The sequence below is a fragment of the Anser brachyrhynchus genome (genome assembly GCF_964034855.1).
Source record: "Anser brachyrhynchus genome assembly, chromosome: 1".
Classification (NCBI taxonomy): domain Eukaryota; kingdom Metazoa; phylum Chordata; class Aves; order Anseriformes; family Anatidae; genus Anser; species Anser brachyrhynchus.
Window position 1 is genome coordinate 16,723,499 of NC_137694.1, and position 15,581 is coordinate 16,739,079.

A 15,581-nucleotide genomic window follows, 5' to 3' on the forward strand; every position below is an offset into this window, starting at 1 on the left:
GCTGCCAGCAGCAGGGATGGAGCTTGCCATGTCCACATCAACTCAGACGCCTGCTTAGCCAGTAAAGGCAGAAGAGGGTTTTCCTTACACAAGTTCCATGTGGATTAAACACAGAAAGTTGAAGAAGTGACAGGAAAGCTGTGCAGAGAACAAAACTAAGGAGCAGCAATCCTAAGGAAGGATCCTGTACGCGTATGCTCATTCATCTCTCCATCAGGAGTGAAAGAGTCATCTCAGCTGCAGTGAGAGATCCTCAGAAATCAAAGGAAAATTGCATTGCAGTTAAGTCACTACACACACCCAAACAGCACGGCCTAGCATTGCTGAAAAACAAGAAAAAATTCTAGACCCCCAACACTATACAGACCTTCTTACTTTGCAGGAATGCAACCACCCCAAAAAAGCTTTCTCACAGTATGGCCATTCAGAAACTGCAAGTAAAAGAAACCAGGTATCAAGAAACATCAGTCAACATCGAGAAGCAATGAAAATTATTAAAAGGCTGAGAGTGAGCAGTCTTCCTCGACTATTCCTGCATCCAGAGTCAGCACAAAGATTTCATAAAAAACCGTTAAGACTTTTTGCAAAAGGGGAAAAGATGCAGCCTTCAAATCTTGAAATTATTAAAAATCACCCAGCACCCTAATAAAAGTATTTGTATTCACACTCTTGAAAATTAATATACTGCTTTTTACAGCTTTAGACCTTGCCACTGTTTTCATATGTTTGCTGTATAAATGCACCAGGAAGACAGCATCACAGCCTTGAAACGGGGACTAAGGGACACTGTTTAGGTAGCACCAGTACAAAATATTGTAGTAACTTCCTTTCATTCAACTTAATACTTGAATGAGGTATCCTTCAGAGAGATGATCCATAAAGCTGACCTGTACTGTGGACAAGGTCCCTACATTTATGGGAGTGTTTGGGAAGAACAAAATTCCTTATTCAGTGTCTCGTGCTCAGGACGAACTTGGTCACAGGTGTCTGAAAGTGCTGGCAAAGCCCCACGGCCCTGGGATGATAAACTGTGTTCAGCCCTGCCATTGAAAAATGATGGCCTAGGAGTTAAAGATGCCTAAAATACCCATAGTAAGATATGCTGTACAAGATTTTGCTGTTACACACCTATGGGTGCAGGGCTTTAGCAGAGCTGCAGAAGTGTAACCGAGACTGGAATTTCAGACACTCTCGCCCAAGATAAAATGCTCATTACGGCTACCCTGGCTGCCAGATTTCTGTACTTGAAAGCTGAAATTCTTCCAAATAAATCTCTCTGGCCTGAAAAATGAGAAACCGGTATCAGAACAAGCAACGAAATTACTATCTGAAGGGTGGATATGAGTTAAGAAACCAGAGAAGCAGATCTTCATGTTTGCTTTTACTGCTAGATGTTGTTTGAAAGAGCCAAACACTGAGAACTTGCTGACCACCATGAATAGAGCCTTCTGGCATGACTCTGCAAAACCAGCTACAATTACCTTCTCGTGGCACGCAGAGAGAACTCACGGCGGCGAAGTTAGACGGCACGATTTCTCATGTCAATATGGTATCACAAAAATAAATGAGGACTAAAAAAAAAGTATAACATGCAAAAGATCTCTAATTGCTGTATTTGATTACTACAAGATTTATGACCACTTAAGATTTCTCCCCTCTCTGAAGTGAAATCCAAGGAGAGATGCTGAGGATATGGGAAATTCTCTGGCAATATCTTTTTTCCCTAGAAATTGCTCCTTGCTAGGGGAGAAGTAGCAAAGGAGGCAGAAAGAACGCCCTGTGCTAAGGAGAACTGTGGGAACATCAAATCTCTTCCTTATCTCAGGGTTTTTTATTTTTTTCCCTTTGGATTGCATCTGTTCTGTGTGATTCAATTTTACTTTGGGGAATTGAGACCACAGAGGAGAACAACAGTGGCTGCTGCTGAGCAGAAGGACCGCGGGCACCGAGCTGCCACAGGAGCTGATGGCAGGGCAGGAAATACACCCAAGTAGGTGTCCACAGCTATATGGCCTATAGGAGGCCCCAGGGTGGGGCTGGGTGTGCAGCTAATTAGGGAACTGCTGTGGCAACCATGCCCCCAAAGCAGTGTGGATCACATTAAGCATCCACCCTTCAGGGGTTTGCGCCTGAGGAGTGCAGACATTTCTACCTCTGCCTAAGCCCTCACCTGTAGCTCATCTCAACCGCTCCTGCAGCACTCAGAGATACACAGAACGTAGCTGGAAAAATGAAACAGGTTTTCCACAGTGTCTGAGTTCATTCAGTCTGTTGGCTTAACTTAAATTGCGTCCTTTAAGCCTGCAGTCATGCACACAGCTCCCTCCTGTCAATAGCACCATTGTCAGCGGGCACTGTTGTTCACTACTGTGCACGAGTTTCTATACAAAGAACAGAATTTAAAGCAGTTGCTGTTTTGAAAAACACGATTAAAAATATATGTCCTTGTTCCCTCACCTCCTTCCATCACAGGAAGTGAAGCTAATTCCAGCTCACCAAAAACTAGCCAGTGTTCAGGTTTCAAAAATATCTTATAAGAGCTCAGTTTACCTTTGTGCAAGTAACAGAAGACTCCTGAAGACAGAGGAACTTTCATCATGTATAAATGACTAACAATTACATCAAAACAAATGGAGGGCTTCAAAGCAGGGTGGAAAAATGGGGGGAAATTCCATCTGATTATGATAGGACATAATTATCTGCCACAGGAAATAAATGCTATATTTTTAACAGGTGACCAGTCAGATAGATTCAGTACAAGGTTATGACTGTGTAGTGATTTATCATCGAGTTTCAGTGTATGTTAGCAGAGAGATGATAGATCTTAGTATTTTCTTGCAATTATTTTTCTACATAGGCTCTTAATTGGGAAATTGAAACATGAGAGCTGCCAGAGCAGGCTGCATTTCATTGACTATTACCATTCATATTTCATCTTTTACAATTATTTCAGAGATTCCTAAGTACCTCATGTTGGTATGTTACTACGCTGAGTTTATCCCATGGAAAAATATCTGTAATGCCTGCATCTCCCAATTTTCAGCCTTAGCAATGCTCTGTCCATGCCATCAGCCAAACACTGTTCTGCTTTTCCCATTCACAATCGCTGCATTATGAGTCAATACACACTGCTGTTCTTGAAACAAACCTATACTGCTTAAATGTTAAATAGATATAAAATCTGTATTGTTGCAAACAATAAATATTTATATACAAGCAGCAAATGCAATGTTATGATTAACAGATCATAAACCAAACTTACAAATTGATATGAACTTACTTAAAGAAAGGTCAAAAATTGTAGGCAAAATAATGCAGTTCTTAAAGGAGATTGGGGATAAGATTCCACAATAGATCAGGTACTTTGTAAAATATTTTTGGTAATAGATTGCTTGTTGATAACATTTTCCACCTCGTTCTGTAAAAGGGGTGAAAAACAACCATCTAATGACCACCATATGTGGCCAAGTGTGTCAGGTCTGATGGAAAAAACATTGTCATGCAACACTGAGCCTAAAGGCACTAATGTAACATAAACCAACCACAGAGTGGATACTAAATGTCTACTGCATTCATTCAGCAATAAAACAGATATAGTCAATAATATTTGTATCATTTTACAGGATAAGGAATTCCAGAGCCCTCTTGAACACAAGTGAACTGTCATTCCAAACAATAAAGTGTTTCACTGAAGCATGGTTAATTCTGAAACGTAAAGTTGGCATGCCTATAAGCAGTGCACATTCCTTAATTTCTGATCACTTCAACATCCTGGCAGGACAGTTAATTTTCAACTCAACAAATATGCACTGAAAACACAGTTACAGATCAAATCTTTCTTTGTGTATGAATAATATGCTGCTCTAAATATGTATGGTGTCTGTTCTGACTACAGAATTAATTATTAAATATGTTCATGAATTATTAATAAAAAATTATCCTCTTTCATTTTTAAGCATATTTAGCCTTTTTATTCTGAAAATTTCTTGCAAAAGACCCTCAAAATTTGATATGGGAATGTCATGTTTCTATCATTCTATGTCATTCCAAAAATTTCCAAGACATTCACTCACGGATGAATTAAGTCTATTTATACGCATACCATTTTCAATGAAACTTGCTATTTCTAAGCATTCCTAATCATACTATAATATTACATAAACATGTTAAATTAAATTAACTGGTCATAAAATCTATTGTGTGGTGCCCAGTGTTTCGCATATTATGCATCAACTGTACGCACAGAAAATGGACTTCATAATGCATTTCACTGTATAAGTCACACACAAGAAGCCTCCCAGGAACAATCATTCCTCAACAAAGACCAGATATCCCAACCATCACAGACAGATTCAGGGTTTCCGTGGTCAGGCAAAAAATTTGTCTCCGGCACCTTCGGAAAGTTCTGTTGCCCCGAGTCCCTCTGATCTCAGGGAGCACCTCCTGCCCCTGTGCTGGGGAAAGCCCAGTTCCCTAACTGATGCCATGTCCCTGCTCACTGGCTGCTGGCTCCATTTTTAATTACAGTCCTAAGCCAACAGCCGTGCAAAATGAAGGAAAACCCTTCCACCTAGAAGGCTGGATGCAGCCCCGTACGCATACACATCATGTTATTTTTTTATATGAAGACTTAAATAATTTATGTTTTCAATTTTTAATAACTTCAGCACCGAGAAGCAGCCTTGGGAGCAGTCCCCTCTGCTTTGCACCTCATTTGTGGGGGTCACAGCAGATGTTGATGAGCTGTCAGCATCAATTACAGCCTGGCAGCACGTCAGTGCAGGATGCTTACATGCATGTGCAGTTTCAAACACTTAAATAATCCCACTGCCTTTACTGAAGCACCAGAAAACATTTGGCTAATATTCCTCTCTAACATCTCAAGAATGTTTGAGAAGCAGCACTTTGATCTTCACTAGCTTTCAAGATCGTGATGAGGCAAAGTATGTTCCTCAGCAGGCTGCTGGATGGACACAGGCCTAGAAGAAGCCACCTGGAGTCCACCTGGACACTTACAAACTGGAGCTGCCTTGCAGTGTTTCCCATAAATGTGTACTGTGGCAGTTTTCGGGCACCATGAACCACCCTCATGCTCTGCACTTGTCCCAAGTGCAACCTTACAGAGGCTGCCCACCCACACCACGCCCCGGTGGGCACTGCTGAGGTGCCAGGAAGGAGTTAACATACAAAACCATGGGACATGGCCCACCTTTTTCCTTCCAAGTGTTTAGGTAAAAGAAATATGTTTGCACAAATTGAGTAGAAATTCACACAACGGGAATCATTTTGGTAGCTGTTGGTCCCCCTGGCCCGGCCTGGAGCAAGGCACGGCTCCTGTCATGGCGTGTCCCTGGGGATATCGGCCTTACCCAAAGTGACGTGTGGCACTCAGAAGCCTTCCCCCTCCCAGAAGGCACCGCCAGGAGTTTTTCTCCCTTTGACTAAGAATGTCAGCAATTCCAGCTTGATACAGAGCTGGCCTGGTTGACGGGCTAACATATAAATCATGGGTCAAAGATAAGATAAACACATACCAGTGTAGTCCTCGTAGCACTCGCAAGTGTAGCCCCCTTCTCGGCTCCGACACAGCCCGTTGCTCCCACAGGGGTTGGAGTAGCAGAGGTCGATCTCCGTCTCGCAGTAGTCGCCGGTGAAGCCGGGCGGGCAGCGGCACCGCAGCCCGTTGATGGGGTGGATGGGGCGGAACAGGACCGTGTTGGAGCTGATGAACGGGGCCGAGCTGTCGAACTTCAGCACGGAGACGCACTTCATGTAGTTCTCGCAGGGCTCCCGCAAGCAGATGTTGTCGTCGAAGGGCAGCACCCTCTGCGTGGAGATCAGGGTCAGCAGGGTCCTGTTGAGGTAGATCTGCTCCTGAAGGTCCTCGGAGGGGAAGAACTTGTTTCGGATGCCACCGGGGAGCAGAGCCGAGAAGGTCACGTTCAGGATATTGGAGCTGACGTCCGTGTCGTTTTGGATGTTGAAAACGAAGATGCCATCCTTGGCGGTGGACAGCACTGTTGCCACCCCCTCCACGAAGAGGGACAGGAGGGGAGAAAGGAACCTCTCCTGGGACATGTTCTCCAGCCGCACCGTGATGCTGTTGGTGAGCATGTCGTCGGTGATGATGGTGACACGCAGGGTGCAAACTGCTGTCACGCTGTGGACGCCATCTGAAGGGAAAAGAGAAAGATTACAGTGGTGTCAGAGACTGGGCTTCAACATATGGGCAAGGACGTTCCTGCAGTCTCCTAGAAATTAAATGGACCTGTGAGGCATTTCAGGGCACCAGAATTTGAGCAGGAAATGCATCCACCTTCTGCAGTGATTACCAATGCCTTTACTCAATAAAAATAAAAATTATTATTAATAATAATAATAATAATAATAATAAACCCACAAACTTTCTTAAGGGTTGCAACTCAAATATCTCAAACAACACACCCAGAGAACATCCCAGGCAAAAAAATTGAGAGGGCTAGTGAGCAAACAGACAGCCTGACAGCCCTGGGATGACCAAGGGGGCTCTCCTGATAGCAACTGAAGGGATCTTAAATACAAGTCACGGCTAGTCTACAACCAGTGCTGGGAAGCTGTTGCTTTTCACAGCACACCACCAAAATTATCTTCTCCAGGCGCAGTCTCAGGCTTAAGGAGCCAGAACTATGCACAGACAGAGAGTTGTTACCAGAGCTTTAGATAAAAGTCACCTATGGAAATATTCACATTTAAACATCTGAATTCATTCATTCTACCCACCTTCTTCAGAAAATGTTATGAAACTTAGAAAAAAAAGTCAGTAATGAAAAGCAGATACTTAAAAACTCTTCAATTTAACCTTTCTTTAAAGCATTTCTGGCACAGCTGTGGATGTTTTGCAATAAAACCCATAAGTATGTGCATATTACTAGTACCTGACACTGGACTGAGAGATGTCACTGTAAAATCTTAATATACCCCAGGCTTACAGTAGTGCTGTGAATGCACAAACTATCGATCATTCTTTCTTTACAAAACATAATTATGATGCAGTTAATGCCATACTTAACACAAATTCAATGTGAGCATGGAATGGGAAATTGCATCATCACCAAAATCAAACCACTTAGTCTGATTCTGTTTCCTTGCTAACATTAAGGACTCATTAAGAAAATATAGATCACATTACAGAAAATATGATTAGTACTACAGCAGCATCAAGAGATTCCAGGAGAGACTGAGACTGAGTTCTGGTAGGAAATGTTCCCTCTCAAAGATCTTACAGCGCAAATATACAACTAAAAATGTGTGAGTTCACCTCATGAGGGATGAACTGGCTTGGGTGGCCAATATCCATCCCACAGAGATGTTAAGAATAGAATCCAGCTCTCCTAGGCCCCAGCTTAGTCCCATAGACTGAAATATTTTGACAAGCGACCTGCTATTGCATTTGTTTCAGTCAAACCATAATGCATGTGTGGAAAGGGATTTTGCATTAATATAAAATCACACAAAAAAATGCATTTGAATCAATCTAAAACCAGTGTGAGATCAAAATTCTAACAGCACAGATTGCCAAAGGTCATCTTCCCAAGGACTGTTATCTGAAAGTGTAAGTTTATGATCCATTATGGTCTCTTACAAAAGGTCTTCCAAGAACAGAAAAACCAGAATGGCTCTTTTCCCGTTCACAGTTATCGCTGCACCCCAAGTGCTCTTTTTTTCAAAAATAAATCTCTTATTAATTGTTTATATTATACTAATATATATATTATTAATTATTGCATAATTAACCAAATGGCTTTCAACTCCGTCCTCCTGATCAGGTTGCCTGTAAAAGCTCAGCTGTTGACTATTTTTTTTTCACGCTGAAGCAGCTTTAAGGCAAACAGAAAATTCTTCTCTCCTGCGTGTTACTTTACTACCGCCTAGCTAAAAGCAAACACTAAGAAGAGGTCGTTATTGGGGGTGATCTTTTTGATGTGCCCATCATAGCTGCTCATGTGCCAGCTTTTGCTTTCTCCCAGAGATCCTTACCAACTCTTCCTTGGACTCACTCTAGAAACATTTCAGCTTCCATGAAGACCCCAAGACACTGAATGCAACCTTTAAGAAATATCAGTAGCCAAAATCCTCCTGTATAACCACCTCCTCTGGTGTAGTCTGTGGATGTCTGGACAATAGCTAGTACAGGATGCATTTTATTTTCATAAACGACAGACTCAGACTAGTTTACCCACTTCTGTCAACTGCACAGCTCGTTCCACCAAAAGAACAGAAGCAGAATAAACTATTCACATTTTCTTCCTAAAGCAATTGACATTTGATTGCTTGTCCCATAGGGTCCCTGAACTATTTTGCTATTTGTTGCACAATACCCTACTGAAGTGCTCTCATACCAGCGAGGAATGAGAATAGTGGACAATGGGTCCTTTTTTTAAGAAAACACTATGATCTATAGTCCATGGTATGTATAGTAAGAAGACAAAATACTATCCACTGTCTGACAACACACTAGAGTCTACAAACTGTCATAATCAATATAAACTGTCACAATATACAAGAGCTTCCCAGCATTCACAACAGCTATTCTGACACAGTTAATAAATCACTGGAAAAAGCCCTGTGTCAGATACTACACAGCCTTGTTGTTCTGAAGGCTGCACAAAAGAAAATCGGGCACAGACATATAGCTATGGATTTTGCAAAATTAAGTTATGTTTCAAAAGCAAATTTGGCTTTGTTCAGCCCCATTGCAGAGCATTAAAATAAAAAGAGAGTAAAAAGGAGCCAGGCATGTGTGCCATGGGCAACAAAAGACCAGCACGGCTATACAGCCTGCTGGACAAGCAGCTCTTTCATATCCCAGTGGGTTTGAGAGCAGAATCACTGGATTTGATCATTCTATTCATTCAGAAATTCATGGAAAGCTGAAACAATCTGTGGTTTTATGTGACCAAATTAGTATCTATTCTACTTTGAACAGGCAACACTCACTTTGAGGGTCTGAAGCAAGTGCAATGAAGGAAGTGAAAATGTTGCCTTGTCCTTATCGGGAATTGAATTAAGTCCGACATACATGACAATACACGTGTTTTGAGCCTCTCAGATGAAATACTTCAAGAAAGTTTTAAAAGTTTACTGTCAGAAATGAGAAAAATAGTATTAGAAAGTACTATCTTATGGAGCAGTAATACTTTATGTCCTTTCACTGTCGTACATGCTTACCATATGCAGCTACCCAATATACAAGCACAACCAATCTGTTATTCTGCTAAAAAGGCTCTAACACAGCCTGATTTTTCAAAGGTCTTACGATGCAGCTATAAAAAGCCTGTATCGTGTTTTGGCAGGTGCAAGATGGCTTCAGTCAGGGGTGTGAAACAACCTTCAAGGGATGCTACACAGGAGAAACGCTGGACACACTTTCCTCCTTGGAGCAGACCTACGCACAGATGAACACGTCCGTGTGTGCAAGGCCTGGCTGTCACTGCTTCTCACAGCCATCATCTGCTTGGCTTCAGCAAATGGGCTGGATGCAGGAGTGTTTCTGAAGGAGCTCTGCAAACATGAGCCATGCTGGCAGATGGGATGCGTGGGCATCCTACTAAGAGTGTCTTGAGTGGCCTGCGTGCATCTTAGCAGCCCAAGCCACTGGAAGGATGGATCTAGGAGAAAGATAGGACTCCAAACATCCTGTTGTGGGGTCGGCTCCTAAAACCTCTGTCACAGTGGCTTTTGTCACTGTCGCGGAGTTTCTCTTATGTACATTGGGATAATGGCACTTATGTGTAAATTGAGAAGTACTGAATGCAGATATTGAAATGCTGAGATACTGGGGTAATGACAGCAACAAAAATACCCTAAACAAATCATAAAATATTATTTCAAAAGGTGTTACAACCAAGTTTATCAAAACAAAGGTGGAAAAATTAAGGGAAAAAAAAGTCTATTAATGTCTCACACTACTGTGAATGGACCAATATCAGTATTCTGGACATCCAGGTAATTGTAGAGGAAAAGAGGTGTTCATTACAAACACAGTTGATGCACACTGAATTTACAGCCTGGCAATATTGTTCTATATACACTTTCTGCAAAAGAAATCTCCAGAAGGTGGAAATCAAAGTAGACGTGTATTTTGTGTCATTGTCATTGCTGAATATGCTTCTTAAAAAAAGAGCAACTAATCTTTACACTCCATCAAACTAAAGAAAAGATTTAATACAACTACTACTGGCACATTACAAACAGAAGAGAATACAGTAAAGCTGACAAAAGCACAAACCTCTCTAAAATACAGTAATAACTGAGAATTTATTAAATAGCCATTGTTTCGTGATTACCTTTACTTTACAACAAACCCAATCAAATCTGGGACCTTAATCTCAGCTTTCTATCTTCTGGCAGTCCATAAACCAAAGAATTTTATTATCTAGAAATGTAAACACAGCAATGTTTAACTGAAACACGTATTTGGCAATGGCAGCACCTGGCCAGAAAGGATCTTTTTGTTTGTTTTTGTAGTTGGCAGAAATGAAACAATTAACACTTTTTTTGGGCTTATTATATACAAGGGTCTTAGGGATAATTATCAAAGCTGTATATTTTATATAAATGCTTTAGCATCAGAACGTTCTTTCATAGATATCCCAACCCACATCTATTCTAATCTTGCTTTATAATGGATCTGGAAATAGCAGATGCCAGAGTTTACGACACAGCCATGCAAACTCCTTGGCCAGAAAACAGAGAATAAGGACGCTCCATAGGTTCAAATAAACCTCTTGCTTTTCCCAGCTCGTAGGAAGCAGGCATATCCATAGGCAGTAGACGTCATTTGGTAACATGCCTTTGGATGATCAGACTTCCATCCCTCACTGCTTGCAGCTATGTCTTTACATATGGGAGCAGGCTGCACCGTGCAGAGCAGCAATCCTCTGCAGGTCAGGAGAAGAGAAGAAACAGATGGGTGGCAGTGGCTGCCAAAGGGAAAAGCCACAGTGGCAGTGAAATCTGCAAAAGGCCTCATTTTTTTCACCTCTCTGCTTAGCAAGTTCAGTACTGAGCCCTGAATTAATGATGAAGATGCCATAGTTTTAGTGTCCTCTCCACTGCCTGGGTGGCAGTAGCATGTAAGTAGCAGCAGCTCATAGCAGTGGAGACAACAGGCAATATTTGGCTGCCTGAGCAGAGCTGGAACCTAAAACATGGGTTTCGCTCAGCTTCCCGCTGAGCAAACAGCAGTAAAAACCAGCAGACAACCATAAAAGTGACATGAGTAGTCCTGCACTAAATGTTGGTTGTTTGTTGCCTCACCAAGTCTGCAGGCCTTGCAATACAGAGCCGCTGCCTTGCATGCGTGCTTGCACACCAAGGAAACAGGTTTAAAATACGTATGATGTTAGTGTATTAAAATTGTCCCTTCCAAACCACTGCTGTAGCCACTACAAAGCCGTTCTGTGATTAGGAATGAGAAAACTACGAGCATCCATAAGACAAACTCTTTAAAACATTGCCTACATTATGGAGAATTTCAGGGGCTTACAGCACAGAGAAAGCATCCTAAAAGGAAGTAAACTGCACAGAAAATGTTGAGTGAAAACCTAAGCAAGATGCTATGCCAAAACAGGAGAAAAATTACCACAAAAGTAAAAGGAAAATAGGCATAACTGTGAATTTAATTTTGGCCTTAGTTGTCCAAAAGGGCAGAACAAAGGGCCAGGGACAACCATCCCTGCACATCCCCAAGCAGTCCTTGTTATGTAACAGAAACAGATAAAAATACAAATTTCACTTTTTCTAAAGAAAAGCGATACTAAATGTTGCAATAACAAAAAAGGGGACAAACTGAAGTCTTTGAGAAATACTCTCCATCACCTCATTTTGGTGTAAACACATCTTGTACAACATCCTATCATTTCTTAGACAGGCAGTAATGGATCATGTTAAAGCTTCCAGCTCTGGGATCAGAAGTGCTGCTGATGACCACCAATTCCTTCTTTACACCACGTTGGATGAAATGAGACAGGAATGATTCCCCTTGGCCACAGGAATTATGGCTTCTCTCCCTTCCTTCAATTCAGACTGCTGGTATCACATTTCCACATTTAGGACCATTGACTGCCAACGCAAGTTGTGGACTTTGGAAAGGATATATGAAAATAATTATCTATTATTCACACTATGCCAAGTGTTTACATTAGAAACACTGGCCTGAAGAACGTCAAGGCCAAGGCCTGCTCCAAAGCCCATTACGTCAACAGGAAGATTCCCATTGACTCCAGCAGGCTTTGCTCCCGGCCAAAATTGGGCCTGCGGCCTAATTCTGGGTGCGCCCCTGCCAGCAGCCCATCGCACTCGTGCAGAGCTTCCCTCCCGGCCTGGCAGCCCCAGACATGAGCAACAGTCTGTCAGGAAAAGGCTAGTGGTTTAAGACCAAGACGTCGAGAGCAGAAATGAAAACATGAGGGGTGAGCAGGGCAAATGTACAGACGGGAGCACACGATGGCTGTGGTTTTCATGCCACGCGTGGGAGGGGTGAAAGCAGCAGCAGACCACACTGTGAACACTTCAGACAGACTGCAGCAGTCCAAATCCAGACCATGGCTATGCCATCTTGTGCCCTGCCGCCGTAGCGGTGTTGGCCACGTCCACACTTGTGAAGTGATGTCCGGGTCGGTGCAAGCAGAGGATCCTGACAAGCGTGTCCACACACAGAAAGCACCTGGCTTCTCCCACATGCTGCGGAAGAGCTTCCAGGGAAAGCCACCTCTCGCGCTCACAGGCTGCAGATGCTCTTGAAAACACTTAAAATCAAGCTTTCATGTACTTATTTTTGCTTTCATGTACTTGTTTGTGCAAGGTGAGTCATCTCTTCGTCCTGACAGAGACAGGTACCTGCGACACCTGGGGGATGGTGGAGCAGTGGGACCCAAGGCAGCTCTCACCCAGCGGTCCCCCCGGCAGCAACAACAGCAGTACGAGCTCAGTCAGACAGCTATGGAAAGGCAAGCTGTGGGAGGAAAAACTGCAGAAAGCAACCGTGAATTCCTGGCGTGTTAAAAAAAAAAAAAAAAAGTAATTTTGGCATCATTATCTTTAATGTAGCCTGTGCTATTCAGGCTTATTTACTTTGTACACAACATTGAAAAAAAAGCAGCAACATATTTCAGTTTGCAGCCTGAACAATCGCATAGGGGATTAAGAACAAATCGATGCCAACTGGATTGCTCAACGCCGCACAAGGTTGCCATTAACTCTTCTGAAACCAGCACCTGCAAGCTGGGAGTTTTGAAATGCTAATTGGGCTGGTCATACCAGGCCAGGGGAATGTTTCCGGAGGGTGGGAAGCAAGGCATGTCGGATCTGCTGGCAGGAATAAGCACCATTGAATTCTGATTGCAGTGAGGCTCAAAATACACCCAGCTTTCTTCAATACCCTCTTCCAGCATCGCTGCTTGCTCTCAGAGACCTGGTGCCCATGGGGTACAGGCGCGGTAGGGGGAGAGGTGCAGGCAGGGAAGCTGGCAGGGATGCAGAGCGACAGGGCAGGTAGGGGGAAACAAGTCCCCCTCCTGAGCACAGACTGGATGAGGGAAAGACGATGTGTAGGAAGCCAGCATGAGCACGCTCATTGCCATCTCCTTCCAGACCATTTTACTGATGAGGAGATTTTCCAGCTTGCCGAAATGTAAAGCCATTTTCCTTCCTGGGCTCTGCGCGTCTCCCTGCACCTAAGCTGGTTTTCCCTGCTAGCAAGGACTGGCAAGACTGCTCTACCTGGCCATGTTTGACAGCAGGGCTGTGCCAGCTCCCTGCACACCATCACGCTGCTGTCCCCAGCCCGGTCCCCAGCCCTTGGAGGGGGACAGCCCAGGAGCCTGCCCTGATGCCGCTCCCCCTCTGATGCAGCCTTTGGACTGCAGCTGGGGGGGCTGGTTCCCACTTCATGCTAATGCTCATGGAGACTGCACGTATCAAGGGACCCATCAGACCTGTCTGGATGAAAAATCCCACTGGAGATGGCTGTGCCTGATAGAGACACGGAGCGACTTGCTGGGGGCTCCACAGCCTTGCACAGAGCTTGATCTCGCTTCATACATAACCAAAACTATTGTCTAATTACTGTGATGATTTCCAAGCCTCTCTGAACTTTAAAGAGAGAAGGTTTTAATATCATTTGCATTTTCATTCTAATTGAATGCATAGCTAAATATCCATAGCTAAAAGGCAAGAGCTGGTTTCCCAGCCCATCACCTAGGTCCATATCCCGCACCTCATCGCAGCGGTGGCCACAGCGGCAGGGACAGCGCAGGAGATGTGCCTGTTCCTGTCCCCTGGTCCCCCAGTCTCACAGAGGACTCAGACAGGTTTCTTAAAGAACCATGAAAGCACCCAACAAACTGTAAACTTCAGAAGAAAGTGCCCATTTGGGATATCCAGCTGTGCTGCCCGCGGAGCCAACCACTGGCTGCCCACAAAATGCTTCATTCTCTTCGTACCCCTGCAAACGTTTTCACTCATCTGGTCTGATGACAGCAAGAACTTCCCCAGGGCTCGACAGATTAAAACTATTCTGGGGATGGGAAGACTTGGGGTGGGGGTCTGGGAGGTTCAAAACCAGGGGCAGCAATAAGGAAATAGCTTCTCTGCCTCGGTGTTCACACACAAACTGAGTGTTAGTGGCCTCAAAGGGCTACTTTCAAAACAGTGTCAGCAACACGAAATCCATCACATTTATTTTTCTGAACGTCTCTATATTCCCATGTACCATTTGCCTTGAGATACTCTCTGCTCTTTACTCCTACGAGGTCTGCAGCTCACAATGAAAGCCCAGGGATGCTTCCCGCTGGCCCGAGTTCAGATTTGCTATCTTGACTCAACAACAAAGGAGGGAACATTGACAAAAGGCAACGGCCCCTTTTTCCTGATGTCACTTCTGTTTACAGCTCAGCTTTCAAAACAGTTGCGTATCAGCTGTAAGAGCCACCGATATGTTGGGCAATGCACAGCCTTGCCCATGTCCCTGAAGCAGAAAAACACAAGAAAAATTCAGCTGTGACAGCTCAGCAGGCTGCTCACTGTGTTTGTGATCTGAGTGTGGGAAACTCAGAGGACGCCTAGGCACATGTGCACTTTTGCCATTTTTCTCTAGTTGCAGTCATCACAAGACCATTTGTAAATCAGTTCAGGATCAAACCAGGGGGCCATCCATCTGGGGGAGGACAAGGGGAGGCTTCTTTTAGCAATAATGGCCATGCATCACCTTCCACACACCCCAGGCACGGCAAAGGTTGCTCAGCTGCTCCTGCTTGAACACACTTCTCCCGAGGAGGGACCCAGACAAGTAGACAACCCGTCATATCCTCCCCATGCCACCTCAATTCACATCGAAGCCCTAAATGCTGATGGGAGCAACAACTGGGGCATGGATGTCCCACCTGTCACAGGCATGCCTTAAGTGAAAGGTTTCAGAGCCTTTACCACTCCATTTTGTCTTCCTCTCAAGTTCAATTAATGTTTAAGAATTTTTGCTTGTTTGTTTGTTTGTTTTTTATTAAGAGGCAGATCAAAATCAAGAGGAGTGATGGGGAGCAGCC

General features: G+C 43.8%; 1 protein-coding gene across 5 annotated transcripts in view; it reads right to left on the minus strand.

Moving 5' to 3' along the window:
* CELSR1 (cadherin EGF LAG seven-pass G-type receptor 1) overlaps positions 1-15,581 on the minus strand; it is a 166,589-nt gene that overhangs the window by 92,015 nt on the left and 58,993 nt on the right. For all 5 annotated transcript variants that reach the window (XM_080602472.1, XM_080602471.1, XM_080602474.1 and 2 more), the window contains exon 2: positions 5,535-6,173. In XM_080602472.1, the coding sequence (XP_080458598.1) occupies positions 5,535-6,173 (639 nt within the window). The remainder of the gene's footprint in view (positions 1-5,534; positions 6,174-15,581) is intronic.